Raw genomic sequence first — 17,640 nt, forward strand, 5'->3', positions numbered from 1 at the left:
TCCTGCAGTGGCTGCCTGCCAGCTTTGGTAACAATAAACGCTGCCTTAAAACACGTCGTAACCTCTCTGATGTGCCTGCACAGAACGTGGAGACCTCCTCACTCTGGAGAAAGACAACTGCTTTCAAAGGAAGCTTCTTTTCTACTCTGGGCAATTAGCTAAAACACAGAAAGAACAGAGGAGGAATTTCTTAGGGGAAAGGACCCTGTAATGGAGGAGGAAAAAATCACAGAGCACGCCCGAAAGACTGGAAATAGCAGAATAAAGTGAAAGTCTAATTTCTATGCGACATCATATTAAAAAAAGTCAACTTCCATGAAAAATAAGTTTATTTCTGGATATACCAACTAAAATCTATGCCATGTTTATTCAGAACATCGTAATCAATGCAAAAATAGAACTCTCTTCTCCATGTAAAAGTTACATACTGGAGGCTGGATACATGATGCTTCAGTCAGGTCTTCAGTATTAGCTTCTCAAAACAGAAAAGTTACAGACACCCAGCTTCTCATACAAAATATATACAGAACAATACTGGTAGTGTAGAAAAAATGAAGTTACCAAACCAGAACTTATGTGATTTACTTCACACACAATGCATTTGGTCAACTTTTTTCAAAAGCTTCACCAACCAGTCGAATGGCGACACTCCTGCCTTCGTCTGTTTGAACCACCAGCAAAGCTTCGAATCTGCCCACGGACCTCGGCCTGAACTGCACGGGCATGTTGATGTAGTGCTGGGCTCTGCAAAGAGAGGGGCCGTCAGCGCCAACACCCGCGGTTCTGAGGAAAGAAACCCACCGGGGTGGGAGCTCTGGTGGGGCCTGTGAGCCTGGAGCCCGTGTCATGTCTGCAGAAGCAGGGACCATCCAGCCAAGAGGGGGCCAAGAGCACGGCCACACCCCTTCCCATGTGACGGGGTGTCAGCTGGATGAACACTGTGATGTCGCAGCACCTGAATAAATGGCTCACGGAGGACGCCTGGGGGCTACATGGGACCAGGAACCAACACTTTTTAGAAAGATACGAGGAAGAGATCATCACCTAGGGCCCCCAAAAGAACCTTTACCCCAAAACTGCTCATCAGCGCTCCTTCTCCATCACCTTCTTCACACGTGACCACTCGACGCGGGGTAAGTGACTGTCCCCGCCCACAGCACACGCATGGCCTCTGCACCCAGCATCTCCCGCGACCAACGGGTAGACGGCCGCCCACAGCCCACCCTACGAGGACCGGCCCAGAGCCACCCGTGGCCGCTCGCAGCTTGGGGAAGGTGCTGGCCTGCTCGGCAGACACGGCGGCTGATGCAGAGCCCCATTTCCACTCTGGAAGTGACTGGTCCACCTTCACAGAGCAGGCAGCCCTCTCATGATGGTGAGGGGCCACGCGGGGCTTCTGAGGGCCTGGAACAGACTGTCCACCTGTGGAGACAAGCTGGCCGCCGCAACCCACCCACCGTGACCTCCCACCAGCCCGGCCAGCCCCGCAGCCTGAGTCGGGGACCAACACACATGCCCACATCTCCATCTCCCCTTCGGACCAGCAGATTCTCAGGGCGGCCGTGGAAGCAACACCCTCCTCCTCCAAGTGGAGAGATGTCATGCTTCTGTGTGAAGACACCAGCTTCCCCTTCACGAAGGCACAAGTCTTCTCCATGTGTCACAGGAGAAGGCTTTTATATGACTAGAGTTCACTCCGTTTGTAAACAGGGAGGACTTATTGCTTTACACACATGGTTTTCTTATTCACATTTCATCAAGTTTAGGTGCTGCCAATCATTAAAGTTGATGCTGGAATCTGTAACACTACGTATTTATCGTAAGTTCCACAATGACAGTTAATGTGGATGAATATAGAACACATCAAAATAGATGACCTTCCACCAGTAAAGTATAAAATTACCTTATTTTAATTTATTTTCAAAGCATAAAAATTTAGGGGGGGGGTGTAGCTCAGTGGTAGAGTGCAAGCTTAGCGTGCATGAGGTCCTGGGTTCAATCCCCAGTACTTCCTCTGAGAATAAATAAGTAAGTAAACCTAATTGCCTCTGCCCATAGGAAGGAAGGAAGGAAGGAAGGAAGGAAGGAAGGAAGGAAGGAAGGAAGGAAGGAAGGAAAGAAAAAAGAAAAAAACCCAAAGCGTAAACATTTAAAAACATTTCAAAGTAAAAACATGTTCAAAGAATATAAAGCAAACAAAATGTATCTTGTGATACTATTTTAAATGACAGCTTATGTAAACTGTCCAAATTTTGCTTAGCTTAAAACCATTCCTCATGTTTCTAAGTTCTTCTGGCTGCTGTGACGTGACCTCGGCTGCACAGGGAAGCAGTGTTGCAATTCAGGACAGCTGACAGTTTTCTAGCCCTGGGATGCACGTCACCAAGTTCAACTCTATAAAAATCTCCCTTTAAATGGCTAGAATGAACACATTTTATATTTTAAAATTGGTTTTTAGTAAGCAAAACGCCATCTCCACTTATGAAAGCAGGATTTCTCGTTAAGGACGCTGTACGCATCACTTCCCATCACGCTCGTGATACTCGGTGGCGGGGGTGGGGGTGGGGGGAGGAGGTGCTGCTGAGACAACTAAGACGTCCAGGGAGGCTCACACGGAAGAAAGACGACAGCAGCTTGTTAAAAAGCTCAGATGATGAAAAATAAAGATGTGATTATGAAATAATTTGACATTTTAATTGCCAAAGTCGTATTTCAAGGAGGCAGTGTGGTATTCTACAAGGTATAGTACCTCCATGGCGACCACCGGCTGCCCACGCACCTCACTGGGCGGCCTCGCCCGGCAACCCACACGGGAGCAGAGGTTGCCACCTGTAACGCTACTGGGACCAAACAGAAACAGGTTCTTTTTCTGCAAACAGTCAAGAACTAGCTGATTTACAAATTTCAGCTGAAATAGGATAAAAAAAAAACCTTGAAAGAAAACTAAGCAAAGAACATAACATCAAAAGAGAATCTGAAGCCACTACGTGTTCCGTGATGAAAGGTGGAAAGGAGTGTTTATCTCCTGAGCAGCCTGCATCACCCTCCAGCCACAAAGCGGGCAAGTGTCATGAAGCCCAACAATTTAACGAGTTGTTGTGACTAACGAGTCTTCACCAAAACTGTAGATGAGCTGAATGCAAACATCGTTTTGAAAAAAACCTGTTAGGCTCTTCAAGGAAATTAAAAAAAAAAAAACCTTAAGAGTTATTAAACTATTTTTAGAAGATTTAAAAAAAAAACAACTTTAAGATCAGAGCTCCCCCACCCCCAGAAGCTGTGCCGGGGTGTGCTCCTTCACAGGACCTCCCGCCCAGCTGCTTCACCTGTAAAGACACACCTGCAACACCACCGAGGCTGGGGATGTGACCCAGGAGAGAGTAAACAGAAGCAGAGCGAGTGACGCCGTTATGAGAGCGTCCAAGTTCAGGGTAGGTATTTACTCTGCATCCGTCCGTATGCAGCCACTCTCTAAGCAGGCAAGTGGCCCCCGCAGTCCTGTCTCTGTCCTGAGCAGCGCAGCCTTGGTCAGGACCGGGGACGTGGCCGGTCTCGGGTCATCAGGGCAAACATCACGACCGGAGGGACCCACTGGGGGGACCAGAGCTTGGAGCAGAGCAGCTGGAGGACTCGACCGAGCCGTGTTTAACCTCAGGCCCTTCCCCTCCGTGTCCCTGCTGAAGGGGTTGTGCGGGAAATCCCTGCCTTGGAACCGGATGCCCTCCCACTCCCGGGGCGTCAGTGCCAGTGGTCTGGCGGGGCTGGGCCGCAGCGCTGGGGGCCTGTCCTCCCCAGTGCTCCCCGGATGGCACCAATACCCCGTCTCACTGCTGTAACCGCCCGCACCACCAGCAGCGCCCACGTCTCCACACAACACACCAGGAGACTGAGGCTGAGACAAGTCAAGGCCACGCAGCTCTCTGGACACAGTCCTTGTTGAAGCTGCACAACCTGTGCCTGTAGGCGGGGCTCCTGGGGGGCACGCTCCACAGCATGCAGGATGGGGGGTGGAGGGGACGGCCCCCAGCTCCAGTTCACAGAGGTAAAGCCAGCTTCTGAGTCAGCATGCTGGGCTAGAACTCAGAGAGCCCTCAAATGTCTGCACGTGGGCCCCTTCCCCCAGAATGTGACATGGTTCTGGGACAGCCTCCTGGTGCTAAATAGATCCTATGATAATTACAATGGTTTACAGGCTCAAAGACGAAGACGGAAGTATTTTCAGTACTAAGCCCAACAGAACCTGACGTTAAAGTTCTCAGTACATGACCCCCAGCTTGAGATTTCAGCCTTCAGGTACCTCACAGGGAAAAAGAAAGTTAGCGAGACCCCACAACAGTGAGCAAAAGGCAGTAAGCACACACCTGCCAGCAGCTCTGCAACGTGAACGGACTAAGCGCTCCAGCCAAAAGGCAGCGGCCAGATGGACAAGGAGCAAGACCCACACGCACCTCACTGCAGACTCAGGACACAGGGCAGGGGATGGAAAAAGGCGTTGCGTGGCAGCAGCCCAAGTGTCCGCCGACAGATGGACGGGTAAGGAAGATGTCGTGTGTGAGTGTGTGTGTGTGTACACACACACATACAGACACATTTATACACACACATATACATACATACATGCACATACACACACAGACATATATACACACATACATACACATATACACATACATGCACATACCTATACACATACACACACATATATACATACACACATGCATACACACACATACACGTATATAGACACACATTCACACACAACAGAATACTACTCAGCCATAAAAAAGAATGAAATCTTGCCATCTGCAACAACATGGATGGACCTGGAGGGCATTACGTAAGTGAAATAAGTCAGAGACAAATACTGGATGATTTCACTTACACGTGGAATAAACAAAACAAATGAACACACACAACAAAACAGAAACAGAGTCACAGACACAGAGTACAAACAGACGATTGCCAGAGCGGAGGGAAGAAATGGATGCGGGAGATGGAGAGGTACAAACGAGCCCTCCTCGGCATGAAGCACAGCGTAGGGAGCGTGGTCAGCAACAACGCAGTAGCAGCTGTGTGGCGACGCGTCACACCAGACTAGCTGAGGTCACCACTTTGAAATATACAGAAACAGAAAGGCACAGAAGTACAGACTAATGTGGTGTCGTGCTCAATTACACTTCAAAGACAAACGAATGCAGAGAAAGATCAGGTTTGCGGCTGCCAGAGGCGTGGCGGGGGGCTGGATGAGGCAGACAGGAGGTCAAAACTCTCCATTACAGGATAAATAAGGACCAAGGGTGTTACGTGCCACAGGACAGACACACTGACACTGCGCATTAGCAAAGCTGGTAGGAGAAGTCCCAGCAGTTCTCGTGACACACGCTTTTCCTATTTAACTGTGTCTCTAGGTGAGCTGAGGTGGTCGTCATTCCCTGGCACCTGTGAGGCAAACCACGCTGCACACCTTACCCTTACCCAGTGCTGCACATCAACTACACCAACAAAACTGGAAGAATATATACATATATGTCTTAAAAAATACAAACAAAACCACATTAAAAAAAGAAAAAATTAGCAAGGACGACAAGAAAGTGAGGCTCTGATTTAAGAACAATACAGGATTATGTGAAGAATGACAACTGGAAAATACGGTAAGAAAAGTTTTCCCAATTAATCTGGGAAGGCTTTTGTCCCAGTTAGTAAAAATTTAAAGCCCTGCTTCTCAGCATAGGGGAAAGTAACATCTGAGGCAGAAGTTCTTCTACAGTTAAATCACTAGAGAATTAGGTTCTTTGTAAGCCTGTGGCAGGCGGCTGGGATCACACAGTAAGTTAAGTCTGGGTCGCCACCCCGCCAGGCACACCTGCGGGCCACGACCGGTCCCCACAGCCCCTCATCTCCCTCCTCCGTGTGAAGACCCAGGCACTCGGTGCTCTGTGCTGCGGCTGGCTGTGACCGGGGAGCCCTCAGTCCTGACCCCCGAGAGGCCCGGCACGAGGACCAGACAGTGCAGTTTCTGATACACTCACCTCAAAGAGTATTTTGAATGTTTGACGTAGAAAGGCTCTCTGGGACTTAAAAACTTCAGCTGGAATTTAATATGAAACACTTTATGAAGTTATGCAAGTTAGGTATTTGTCATACTTAAATTAGCATCCCAACATTTCTTCAATTAAAGATACATTTTGTAAATTTACGTAGATTCACAAAATTAGGTAGGACAATAAATGCTCATGAAAACACATGTAAGGGAATTTTAATGAGTTTACTCTAGTTTTCACTTGAGCAAATGTTATCCAGAAACGTGCTGGTGTAACAGCGCAGAAGAAAACAAAGCAGAAAGAAGTGGAAAAACGGAAACATGATAAACACTAAATATTTTCAATTTTCAGATAAAGGGTCATAAACTTCCTGTGAACTTCTTTTCAAATACAGTATTAAGGCATTTTAAAAATTAAATTATAACTTAAATCTATAAGATAAGCTTCTAATTATCAGGAAAACGTTTATCTAAGAGTTGAACAAAACCCACACCATTTCCAACCTACCGAGTGTGTGATGAAGGAATTGTTTCGCAGATTGACTTTTAGCGTCCTCGACTCCCCAACTCTCGTCGGCAGAAACTGATACACATCTTCTGGGGCATAGACGCCACGGTGAGTCAGGTCAAGCTGCCTGCTACGGAAATAGGTTTAAAAGTTACCTAGCTAAACTAGTTAAAATCCACAGTAACTTAAACTATTTACGTGTCAACCTATGAGGTGCTGCTTTAACCTGCGTCTTCTGCATGACTCAGCTAACCTATCGTAAAGGCGACTGAACTGACCTGTATTAAGACCAACCACTGGGGCAGGGACTCCGGCGGGGCGCACGGTCTGTCAGAAGTGCCCCGGCACCGGGCCCATCTCACCCTCAGCGCCACGCCCCGGACAGGCTGCCGCCGTCTAGCCTCCATGCTACTGATGGTCACTTCCTCCTGGCAGGCTCACCTCCACCCCAAACGCCTGGCCCTGGACGGCCCTGGCTGCCCTCCCTGGCAACCACATCTTGGAGCCAGCAGCCTCACCACGTGCATCTCAGCTCAGACTGCGCCTCGGCCACATCCAAGCACCATACAACTGTCTCCCTCCCACCCCGAGGACACCCATCCCCATAGCTCGGTCTTCTCGCCTCTAACCCGACCCCCCCAGGTCCTGTCTCTGGACATTACTAGAACTGACCCCTCCTGTCCAGCCCTCTGTCTGCTCCGTCACCAAGTCCTTCAAACTTCCTTCCTGAAAACTGCTTCAATTTCCCCATTTCTCACTGCCCTTGCCACCATCTGAGTCCTGGCCACTGGAAAACAGCCCTGGACTTGTTTCCCCAGGTCTGCTCTTGCCTCCTCCCCAGTCCACCCCTCAGCCAGAAGCTCCACCTAACAGATGCACCACTGCTGGCGTCCAGGGCTTTGCAGATGACCCCCACGTGCTGGACTCGGCCCCGCCCGCCAGGCTCCCGCTCTCCGCTCAGGCCCAGAAACTCCTTTTGGTTTTTGGTTCCTCAGGAGCCAAAGCCCCACCGGTCCTTTGCATGAGAGGCCCCATTCCAGGGAGGGTCTTCCCAGGCAGCACATTCCCCGTTTACTCCCCTCCCGTCCTTCCCGTGGGCTGACGCAGGCCTGTCAGCGCGACCGTCCAGCAGTCCAGGTCTCCTGCCCAGGCCCATAGCCTGGATGGGCAGGCAGCGGGCACCCAGGAAGCCCAGGTGAGCCGAGCGTCAGCAGCACAGCGCGGGGGCAACACACACCTTCCCAGAACTCGTCTCCCACAAAATGCACTCTCTTCCTCTAGTGGACCATAAAATTCAGCAGGTACTTAATGTGTATTTTTCTTATAAGCATCTTCCTCCAGAACTGAGTGAGCTCTAAGTATCACTCAACTAGGACTGCAAGGAACATCTTCATAATTACCACTAAAGCACAGTGAGCTGATGGCACAACGTCGCCTTTGGAAAGTTTTTAAGAATCTACTTTCACACACAGTTTTGGGGAATGTAACCCAGTACAGCTACTCTGGGAAAATTACTTGGCAGGTTATTTTAAAGTCTAATAAAAGCTTATCATATGAACTAGCAATTCTACTCCTATTTTTATCCAAGAAATGAAAAAATATGTCCAGAAAAATACACATATAATAATGTTAATGGCATCTTCATTCATAATAGCTCCACACTGGGAGCCACAAATGCCAAGAGGAAAATGAATTAACTGCTGTGTTCACAGGATGGAACAGATGCAAGTGTCCTCAACACCATGAAGGAACCCCCACCAGACACAACGTGCACATGTACGTGAGACTCCACAGAACAAACTGTGGCCACAAGTCAGGACAGCACAAACCCTGGGCGGGGTGGGCCCGGCTGCAGGGAGACATCAGAGAACCCTCCAGGGTGAGACAGCCCCGTCCTGACCGGCTTGGCGACGGCACACGTCAGCTCCCAGGGAAGCCACGGAGCCCTTGATGGAATGTGCCTGCATGTCAGTGAAGCCCGGGGAGCAGCCCTGGAGCAGCAGCATGGACATACCCAGGGATGGGCGCAGACGCCTCAGACACGGCTCGCCTCCGGGCCTTAGCCAGGTTATCCACCTTCACCAGCGTGTGTGCGGAAACGCGTGCGCGCTCAGGCTCACTCTCTGCGGGGATGCTCTGCGTAGGGAAGTCACAGGGGGGAGGAGAAATAAACAGACGGACATCTACCTCTTTGAGTTTTACTATTTCCTTCGTAATTTGGAAAAAGGAGACTCGAGGTTTTTAAATTCCCTTAATCACAAACACGTATCTATCCTGCACAACCTCTCTCTCTCTCTCTCTCTCTCTTTCTCTCTCTCTCTCTCACACACACACACACACACACACACTCACTGTCTTACCTAATTAGGGCAAGCACAGATTTCATGGAGCCAAAACCTCAAACATGCCAATCAATAAAGACCCACAAGAAAAGTAAGATGGTAAGATTCCACAACAGAATTACAGAATTACTGAGATTAGAACGCTACCAGGAACATACTCCGCATTTTCAGGCCAGTTTTTCACGCCAGCTTCACTTGGTGTCTCTCGCACACACCCAACACTTGACTCAGACCCTGTGCAGGACTCACCTGTCCACACAGCTGGAACCGCAGGGTGTGCTTCAGGTGAGGCTCCTTCAGCGGGTGACACTCAACATCCCAAAACTGGGCATAGTCCCCTCTGTCCCTGGGCAGAAACGTGATGGAGACCTACGAACAGCGCAGCCAGGAGAGAAACCGAGACACTGAGCCTCACACGCCAGCGAGCCTGCCAGGGCCACGTGCTGGCATGGAAACCTGACGGAAACGTGGTTTTGCATCAGCTAGTTTTGTCACTAATAAAAAAGACTTTGAACATCTGTAGTGGGCATGTTACTGTACCAGACCCAAAATACATTTTTCTTTAAGGCTTCATGTAACATATTCCTCAAAATGTAAGTTTTTTCAATTAGGAAGTTATTAAAAAGTTCTAGGGGTAAATCAACTACACTTCAATAAAAAACAGAATTAAAAAAAGAAGTTCTAGGGTATACGACCCAAATGAGAAAAGTGTGACCCACAAAACAGAGTCCAGACTTTCCCCGAGACGCCCATGGAACCCTATGCTGGCCAAGTGGTAGAGGACCAAAGCCTTGCCCAGACCTTGAGCCGCAGAGGACACGCCGGACACAGGGGAAGGCGGGGGGCACGGAGCAGGAGGTGAACGGCGGGAACACCAGGCCCCCAGGAGAGCCCTCGCAGTCACCGCAGACGCCCTCAGAACCCGGCACCCCGACGGCGCAGCTCCCCGCCGGGTCACATCCACGAACTCTACACGCACAACACGTAAGAGGGTGGTGACGAGAAAGTGGAAATATTTACGAAGTGTAGCAGCATTAAGAGCTCTTTAAATCAGGTGTTCAGTGTTAGAAGCACTGGCTACCAGTCAGGTTGGCGGTTAGGCAGTGTCTCTGAATCTGGATGTGCTGCAGGGACCTAAGTTCCGCGGGCCATGTGGCCTGCAGGCAGAGCGTGGGGGCAGAGGCGGAGCTGGGGTGGAGTCACACCCCTGAAGATGACGCGAGCACTGGGCGGGTTCAGGAGCGACAACGCAGACCGCCTGGAACCACTGGGGCCACCGCCCCACGTGTCCTGCAGCCCCACTGCACCCCCCACCACACCACCCAAGACAAAGAAAGAGAAGGGAAAGCCTACTGCCCCACAGGTCACAATCCAGGCACATGGCGGGGACGCGGTCGTCAGCAGTCACCCCATTCTCCCTCACCCCAGCCCGGCGCCCGCCACTCCACTGTCTCTCTGGACGCTCCGCGTTTCACAGAGGGAACCACCCAGTGCACGGCCTTCTGGGTGTGGCTCCGCTCGGCAGCACGTTTCCCAGGGTCATCCACGTGGCAGCGTGTAGCCAGTGTCTCACCGCTCTTTATGGCCAAACAGCATTCCATTGCGTGCACACGCACATTTTGTTTATCCATCAGCTGATGGACACTGGACTGTCTCCACCTTTCTGAGCTACTGTAAATAAGGGTGCTATGAACGCCTGTATGCAAGGCACCGTCTGAACACTGGTTTTGAATTCAGTCTGCATCCGGTGTAACTGCTGGATCACACATATGGCAGCTGCACCGTCTTCCGCTCCCACCAACTTCCCCACAGCTTTGTCAACACTGTTTTTCAGTCACAGTCATTCTGGCAAGCGTGCCGCGACCTCACTGCGGCTCTGATTTGCATTTCCTTGGCGGCGAGGAGTTCTGAGCACCTCTCGTGCGTTTACTGGCCACCTGTACGTCGTCTCTGGAGAAATGTCTGCTCATTTTTAAACTGGGTATTTGTCTTTATCTTAATGGGTCGTAAGAGTCCCTTATACACATCCTGGACACGCGTCCGCTGTCAGTACGTGACTTGTAAACACTTCCTCTCGTGACCTGCAAGTACTTTCTCTGGATTTTCTGCTTACTTTCTCAGTGGTGCCCTTTGACGCACACAGACTTAAGTCCTGGTGACTCAGCTGCTTCTCCTCCTGTGGCTCGTGCTATACTGGGTACACCCGGCCACCCAAGGCTGGACCCGAGGTCACCACGCCTGTCACCTCCAGCAGGTTTAGAGCCACTGCTCTCACACTGAGGTCTACGGTCCACTTCGAGTGATTTGTGTGTGTGGTGTGAGGCAAGGGTCCCAGGGTCCGTAAGCAGGAGGGCTTATGTGGGACTTCCAAGTTCATCCCACACATTCCGCACGTCTCCCCTCATGCCAACCCCACTCTGCTTTGATCCTGTAGCTTTGTAGCAGGTTTTGAAAATGGGAAGTGTGAGTCCTCCAGCTCTGTTCTTTTTCAAGAGTGTTTTGGTTATTTCGGGTCTCTTGCAGACCCTTAAGAATTTGGGGACCAGAATTTGGGATAACACCGCCCACCCCAACCCCAGCAACAAGCAGAGCTCTGACTGGGATGGTGTCAGTTCTGCAGCTCAGCCCAGGAAGCACCGCTCTAACAACACCAGGCCTTCTGGTCCACGAACAGAAGCCGTCCTTCCTGCTGGGGCTTTTCTGCAACTTTCCCTCAGATGTGGAGCTTCTGCTGAGCCGTGTGTGTTCCCTGTTCTGTTGCCTGTGGTCTGGGAAATGTCATCAATTATGCTGGGAGAACTGCGTGTCTGTCCAAAACAGTCAGACCCTCCTGGAAGCCGGTTACACAGACCCGGCAGAGCGCACGGAGTCTGTGAGCCTCTCACTGCTCAAAGGTTCCCTTATGGCCAGTTACGAGTTCACAACCGTATTCTACGACCTGTTCCACATCTGAATCCTGAGCAACTGGACCGAGATCACATAAGTGCTATAGTTTAAACAAGTTCCAGCTATTGGAATGAAAAAGTGTATCACTGAGGCTACGTGAGCAGCCAGCGTCCCCGGGAGATACAGGCGACAAACCAGGACCTACAGGGTCGTGGCACTAAAGGACCTGCCACATTCACCCACAAAGGTGCTCCGTGGCCCCACGAGAACTGAGTGGTCTGCAGTAGGGGCAGGCTTTTCTGACTCTGGCTGGTGGACAGAACCTCTGTATCAGGGCTACTAGGAGTGTGTTCTGAGCACTGGCAGCCTGTGGCCAGAGGAAGCGCTCACGTCAGAACGTGACCCAGCACGCGTCACCAAGGTGGGGGTCTTCGTGACCTGGAGTCGTGTTCACAGCAAGATTCCTGGGCAGGAGCCTGGCTGTGCACGGCCATGGTATACATGAAGAAACTCTCCTGGCTGGAAACACACGAGGCTCTTCCCGCCAATCAACACCATGTTCTGACCAGGTGGCTGTGAAAACAGTGTCAGAACTCACCGTTTGGGTCCCGTGGCTCTCCAGTAGTCCAGAAACAGGAGAACACCTGAACGCCGCGTAGGTAGCTCTAAACACACCTCCACTTTCATCAGCTCCCTACAAAGACACCAGTTAAACAATCAAATGAAACGCAAAAAAGTCAACGGATCAACTCCACCCTGACACCATTCCCTCCATGGTCACTGAGGACACACCTGCCCGTTCTGCAGTGGCCCAGGCCTCACCGGTGCCAGCCCTCCGCCAGACCACCGGGGCCACCCACCCCCGGCCAGAGACCTGTCTGCGGGCTGCTGTCCAAACGCCAAGGACTGTCCTCCCCTCAAAGGCCCTGAAGACCCTGCGGCACGGAGTCTGTGAGCCTCTCGCTGCTCAAAGATTCCCTTATGGCCAGTTACGAGTTCACAACTGTATGCGTCTCACACCCGTGGGACACCAGTTCATTTCTCTCCAGTGGGCCCAGCGCTATCTTCTGCACACGTCTTGTTACCATTACAGCCACACAAGGGACAGGGCAGAGAGGCTACGACGCTCTCCCCACCACCCGAGCCACACAGTCAGCTCAGGCAGCCCCGCTGGCGGACACCATGCACGCTGAGGCCTGCCGGCCAAGTCCAACCCCATCTCCTGCACTGGGTCCTGCTGGCTGAGCACAGACTACAGCACTCAGAGCCTGGGAGAGGGGCTTTTTCTTCAGGATACAGTTACTTCAGGTAAAAAGCAGGGCTGCAGGAGGCAGCCTCAGGCGGACCAAGCACGGATTTTCACACGTTCTGTAAGCTGACTCTCAAAGCCAGCGTGTGGAAAACACGCTGCCCCAACTACAGAGAAAACCAGGCACGGGATCAGGCAGGGGAAGCCCCACCTAGGCTCCCGAGCCAGTCTTCAAACACCCTGCAGAGCATTTAAACACGAAGACAAATGCACCCGAGGCAGTGACTACCGACCTTGACGTAGGGTGGAGCTAGAGATGACAGGTGCCACCTCACGTCTGTGTCACCAGGGTTCTCAAGGTCCAGGTGGTTTTCTAAAAGGAACACAGCCAACAACTCAGACACACTCTTGGAGAGGTAGGTAATCAAGCGGAGTACTTGAGACCGTGAAGACACGGCATCGCTACTGCGAGGAGCCCCGAGAGCAGGAAACTGAGCTGGGAGGAGGGCAGACTCCACGAGAGGCCAGGGGCTGGAGGGCCAGGTGACCCCAAATCCCTTCCAAGTGGGCCCAGTGTCCTCAGGCCTCTGAGCGGAACCCTGGTGGGAGGACAGACACGCGCTGACCGCCAGGGCCGCGGCGGCGGCGTGAACCGCAGCGGGCTTCCCACCACCTCTCTGGAGCCTGAAGCCAACTCGTAAGGGGCAGGGCCCAGCTCACTCCCCCAGCTACGGACCCCAGCAATTCTGGCCAAAGACCTACTGAGAGTTGGGGAGGAACGGTTCTGACAGAGAAAACAGCTAAGACTCCTGGAACACAGAGACCTACTAACGGCCCAGAACCAGCACTGCGCACGCCTGAGCCTCCCCAGACCCAGCTCACAACGGAGCGGTCTCTAGCGACTTGCCGGTCCTCTCCGGCGGGAGGAAGCCTGTGCCAGGCGCGGACACGGTGACTGAGAGGAGCCCGCAGCCCAGGCACTCGTGGACACTTGGGGCACAGAGCCTCACGCAATACCTGAAGTTTCGCCAGGCTCTGTTGCAGGGAAAGTAACGGTCTTGTTTCTTATCTCAACTTTCGTGGAAGGCGGTTTTGTCCCTGGTCTCACTAGGTGATGAGCTGCAGGCTCAGGCCCGGAGGAAAGGGCCCCGAAGGGGCTGGAGGCCACACGGGAGCAAAGTTCTTGGGTCGTCAAGTCTTCCCGAATCTGAACCTTCACGATTTTCTGAAATGAGCCAAATAAAGAAAGGGGTAAGATTCAAGCTAAGGTGTTTTTTTTTAATTCCCATTTTTAAATCATGGGAGACAAGTGATGCCAAACAAATGAAATACTGATGGATTTAGAAATCTAAATTTATTTAGATCTCAAAATAAATCTTTGATTTCATCCTTCCTTCCCACTCCCCTCTTTTTTCCAAAGCAAATTCTGCAACTCAACGATGGCTTTCAAGCCCCGCTCTGCACGCCTGCCCACCCAGGGGATTCGTTCAGGTCACTAGAGGAGAAACTCTGTACTGAGTGCTCTGCTTTCAGAGGTCCACCTGGGCTGAAAGGACACCCCCGTTTGATTTCTGAAGGATTAATAATGGTTACAGCACTTAAACTGCAAAAAAAAGAGAAACGTTGATTAAAAAACACTTAAGAAAGTACCTTCTGTCCACTGTCACAGTGCACGTAGACGAAGCCGCTCCACGGGAACACCGACTGCTTCATGGAGAAGGAGAAGTTGGGACTCACGAGGATTTGGAGCTTGCTCCTTAGAAGAAGAATTAAGTAATGATACAGCAGTGACAGCAACCACAGAGCCGCAGGCATCGCCCGTCAAGGACACTTGCCCACCGCTCAGAAAGAGCACAGAACAGGGAGAGCTTCCACACGTGCCTGCTTCTGCCACGACCCCACCCCACGGCTTGCACAGAGCTGAGTGTGCGAACCCAGACCTCAGGGCACACGTCCCATGAAAACGATGGCGACAGAAATGCCATCTAAACAGCAATTCAAATAAAATTTCTGGAGCGAAAGGCCAGTGCCACGAGAGCCCTGAGCCACTCGGCGATGAAGAGCGAGCCGCCCAGGGCACAGGGAAAGAGCGTTGCTGACGTTTTCTGTGCTCCCCATCCTCTACAAGAGCTACAGGATGTCACAAAAGACTTATATGTGGACGACGCAAGCAGATTTGTGACCTGAAAGTGGCCACTAGTTACAAGAGAGATCACGGTGCCCATGTTCAAACTGGCCAAGCGGGAGCACCGTCCCCCAGGCAGTGGACAAGGCGCTGCAGACGGCCCGTCCTGCCGGGCATCAAGTAGCAAAGAGCTGTCTGACTGCTTCGGCCCTGGGGATGTTTCTCTGGAGTGACCCTACCCACACCTTAACTCAGTCTTGGTCAATTAAACTCTCCTGAAATATATCCTCCATCATTTGCAGAGGTAAATAAACCCCATGTTGATCTTCTGCAAGGTTGCCACCCCAAGTACAAGGCAACTTCCAGACACACGTGTTCTGTGCCGACCCAGACACGGTCCTCGAGGGGCTGCAGGGCTGAGGCTTTACTCCTCCAATAACGTGGCTGCGCACCAGCATTTGACCCCAAAGACTTCTTTCCAGCTTAAAATATCCTTTGTAGAAAACGGTAAGCTAAGGTGGTGGCCCAGACACACAGGAGTCAGGAAGCATGTCTGTAAAGTGTCCTCAGACACAGCCAGCAGAATAAGGTGCCAAACCCAAGGTGATGAGGGCAGGACCACGGGGTTCTGGAGACGCCTCCCATACACAGCCCCACCCCACCCCCACACGCGGGCCCCCAACCTACCCTCCACGCCCAGCCCCACCCCTCCATGCACGGCTGTGCCCCTGCTCTGTGACTCTGCAGGCAGCGCCGTACGTCAGAAAATGTCCTGACATCGTCCACTCCCACCCCACCTCTCCTGGTCCTGTCAGGCTGACACTGTCGCTGGCCGTGGACCCCACCCCGCTAAGCAGCATGAGCCCTGAGCTCACCGAGGTCTCACAAAAGCACACGTGGCGCCCTGTACAGAGTGAGCATGCTGAAAATTCTACTGAATACGTTACAAGCTAGCATCAGAGCAGCACCCGGAGGGAGGGGAGGCCACACTCACTCAGGCGCCACAAACCCATGCGGGGGCGTCACCGTGAGGCAGTGCGCTGGCCAGTGCAGCTCAAACCGCAGCAACCTCACACAATTGTTCACAATCTGGAAACGTCCAGTTTTTGCCAGGTCACCTATGACAGCAGACAAAGAAAGTGTTACTTACATTTTGCATTAGTGAAAAAGACAAAGGTTAACAAATAGTCAAAATAAACTAAGTAAATACACCATGACACCAACTGCCCGATTACACACTGTTTACCCCTGGAAACTACAAAGACGCTGAACAGAGTGCAATACTGAACACAGAGGAGAAAAGGAAATCTGGAAACCGTGACCCCCTGTCTCACCCGGGGCACGCACGTTACGCACGCACGTGCTGTGTGCCTGCTCTGACCACCGGTATCAGTGTCAAGGGCCCAGGAGGCCACGTGCCAAATGAGTTCTCGAGGGTGGGGCATGTGCTGGGGGAAGGGCCCAGGTGGCAGTTCTGCTTCCCGGGGACCCGGGGCTGGGACTGGGGGCCGTGGCCTCGTGTGCTGACGACGTCCTGGTCGAGTCTGAGCTGTGTCTGCAGCCGGCAAGGGGAGGACGGGGCAGGCCAGCAGTCAGTCACACCAGCAGGGAGCCCAGGCCCATCTGAGAAGAGCCCAGGCACAGAGCAAGCAGAGCCGGGCTGGGAGGACTGTGTGTCGTGGGCGGGGACGTACTCACAGGACGAGGCGACCAGAATCAGGTGCTCGGGCTGCACAGCCCAGGCCTCCTCCGAGGCCAGTCTGTCCTGCGGCGGGCGAACGGCTCGTGACGGAAGTGGCGAACCCTGAGGACCTTTAACTGGCAGAACGTCCAAAGACACATTACCACCGTGTTTCCCACAACTGCCAGCTTCACTAGAGAGAGAGGAAAGAAACTGATAGAAAAGCAGGCTGTATCACATTTTTCTATTAATTATTCATGAACTTAAAAGCTCTTGAATGACACTAACAGTGCATTATATCCTGTATTTTTTCAGTGAGTAAAAATCCTTCGTATTGTGCTTTCTCAAAGTAATGTATAAAAAGTACAGTCTAGTATAGGTTAGATATTACCAATCTTTCATTAGAATGTGCAATGATTTAATTTCTTTCTGCCTGGGTTTCTGCATGTCATCTGAGGAAATTTTTTACTTACTATCGAAACTGTGTTTTCTAATAAGCTTTAGATTACTAAGAAACTGTAATTCAACTAACATTGCATTTTGCAGTCATGAGCGCACAGGGCTTAAGTGAGACTCACTGGGGTGGCGCTCAGGTTCTCCTGCCACAGAGGGGCTCCCACTTGCAGTCGGCACTCGGCAGAGAAACCCCTCTCCACCCCTAGCCCACTGCCCCTGGCCCTCCCCCGTTTCAGATGAGACCTCTGCCACCCCAGAGAAATAGTCACGGGGGAACGTGCGTGGATGGCAGGCCAGTGTCATGTTAGTGCCCCGCCCCTGGGTTTACCGCGGCCACGCAGCAGAGCACCTAC

At 51.9% G+C, this 17,640-nt stretch overlaps 1 protein-coding gene across 4 annotated transcripts in view; it reads right to left on the bottom strand.

The window, feature by feature from the left end:
- Positions 1-311: 311 nt before the first annotated feature.
- CEP192 (centrosomal protein 192) overlaps positions 312-17,640 on the bottom strand; it is a 70,525-nt gene continuing 53,196 nt past the window's right edge. For 2 of the 4 annotated variants that reach the window (XM_032467378.1, XM_032467381.1), the window contains 11 exons: positions 16,849-17,024; positions 16,145-16,268; positions 14,676-14,781; positions 14,043-14,250; positions 13,319-13,398; positions 12,375-12,470; positions 9,140-9,259; positions 8,563-8,684; positions 6,549-6,678; positions 6,030-6,088; positions 312-744 (listed from right to left, as the gene is read on the bottom strand). In XM_032467378.1, coding sequence (XP_032323269.1) covers positions 606-744; positions 6,030-6,088; positions 6,549-6,678; positions 8,563-8,684; positions 9,140-9,259; positions 12,375-12,470; positions 13,319-13,398; positions 14,043-14,250; positions 14,676-14,781; positions 16,145-16,268; positions 16,849-17,024 — 1,360 coding nt within the window. In that variant the 3' untranslated portion in view covers positions 312-605. The remainder of the gene's footprint in view (positions 745-6,029; positions 6,089-6,548; positions 6,679-8,562; positions 8,685-9,139; positions 9,260-12,374; positions 12,471-13,318; positions 13,399-14,042; positions 14,251-14,675; positions 14,782-16,144; positions 16,269-16,848; positions 17,025-17,640) is intronic. The other 2 variants (XM_032467379.1, XM_032467380.1) reach the window with 2 other exon arrangements.

This window comes from Camelus ferus, chromosome 24 (assembly GCF_009834535.1).
Source record: "Camelus ferus isolate YT-003-E chromosome 24, BCGSAC_Cfer_1.0, whole genome shotgun sequence".
Lineage (NCBI taxonomy): Eukaryota > Metazoa > Chordata > Mammalia > Artiodactyla > Camelidae > Camelus > Camelus ferus.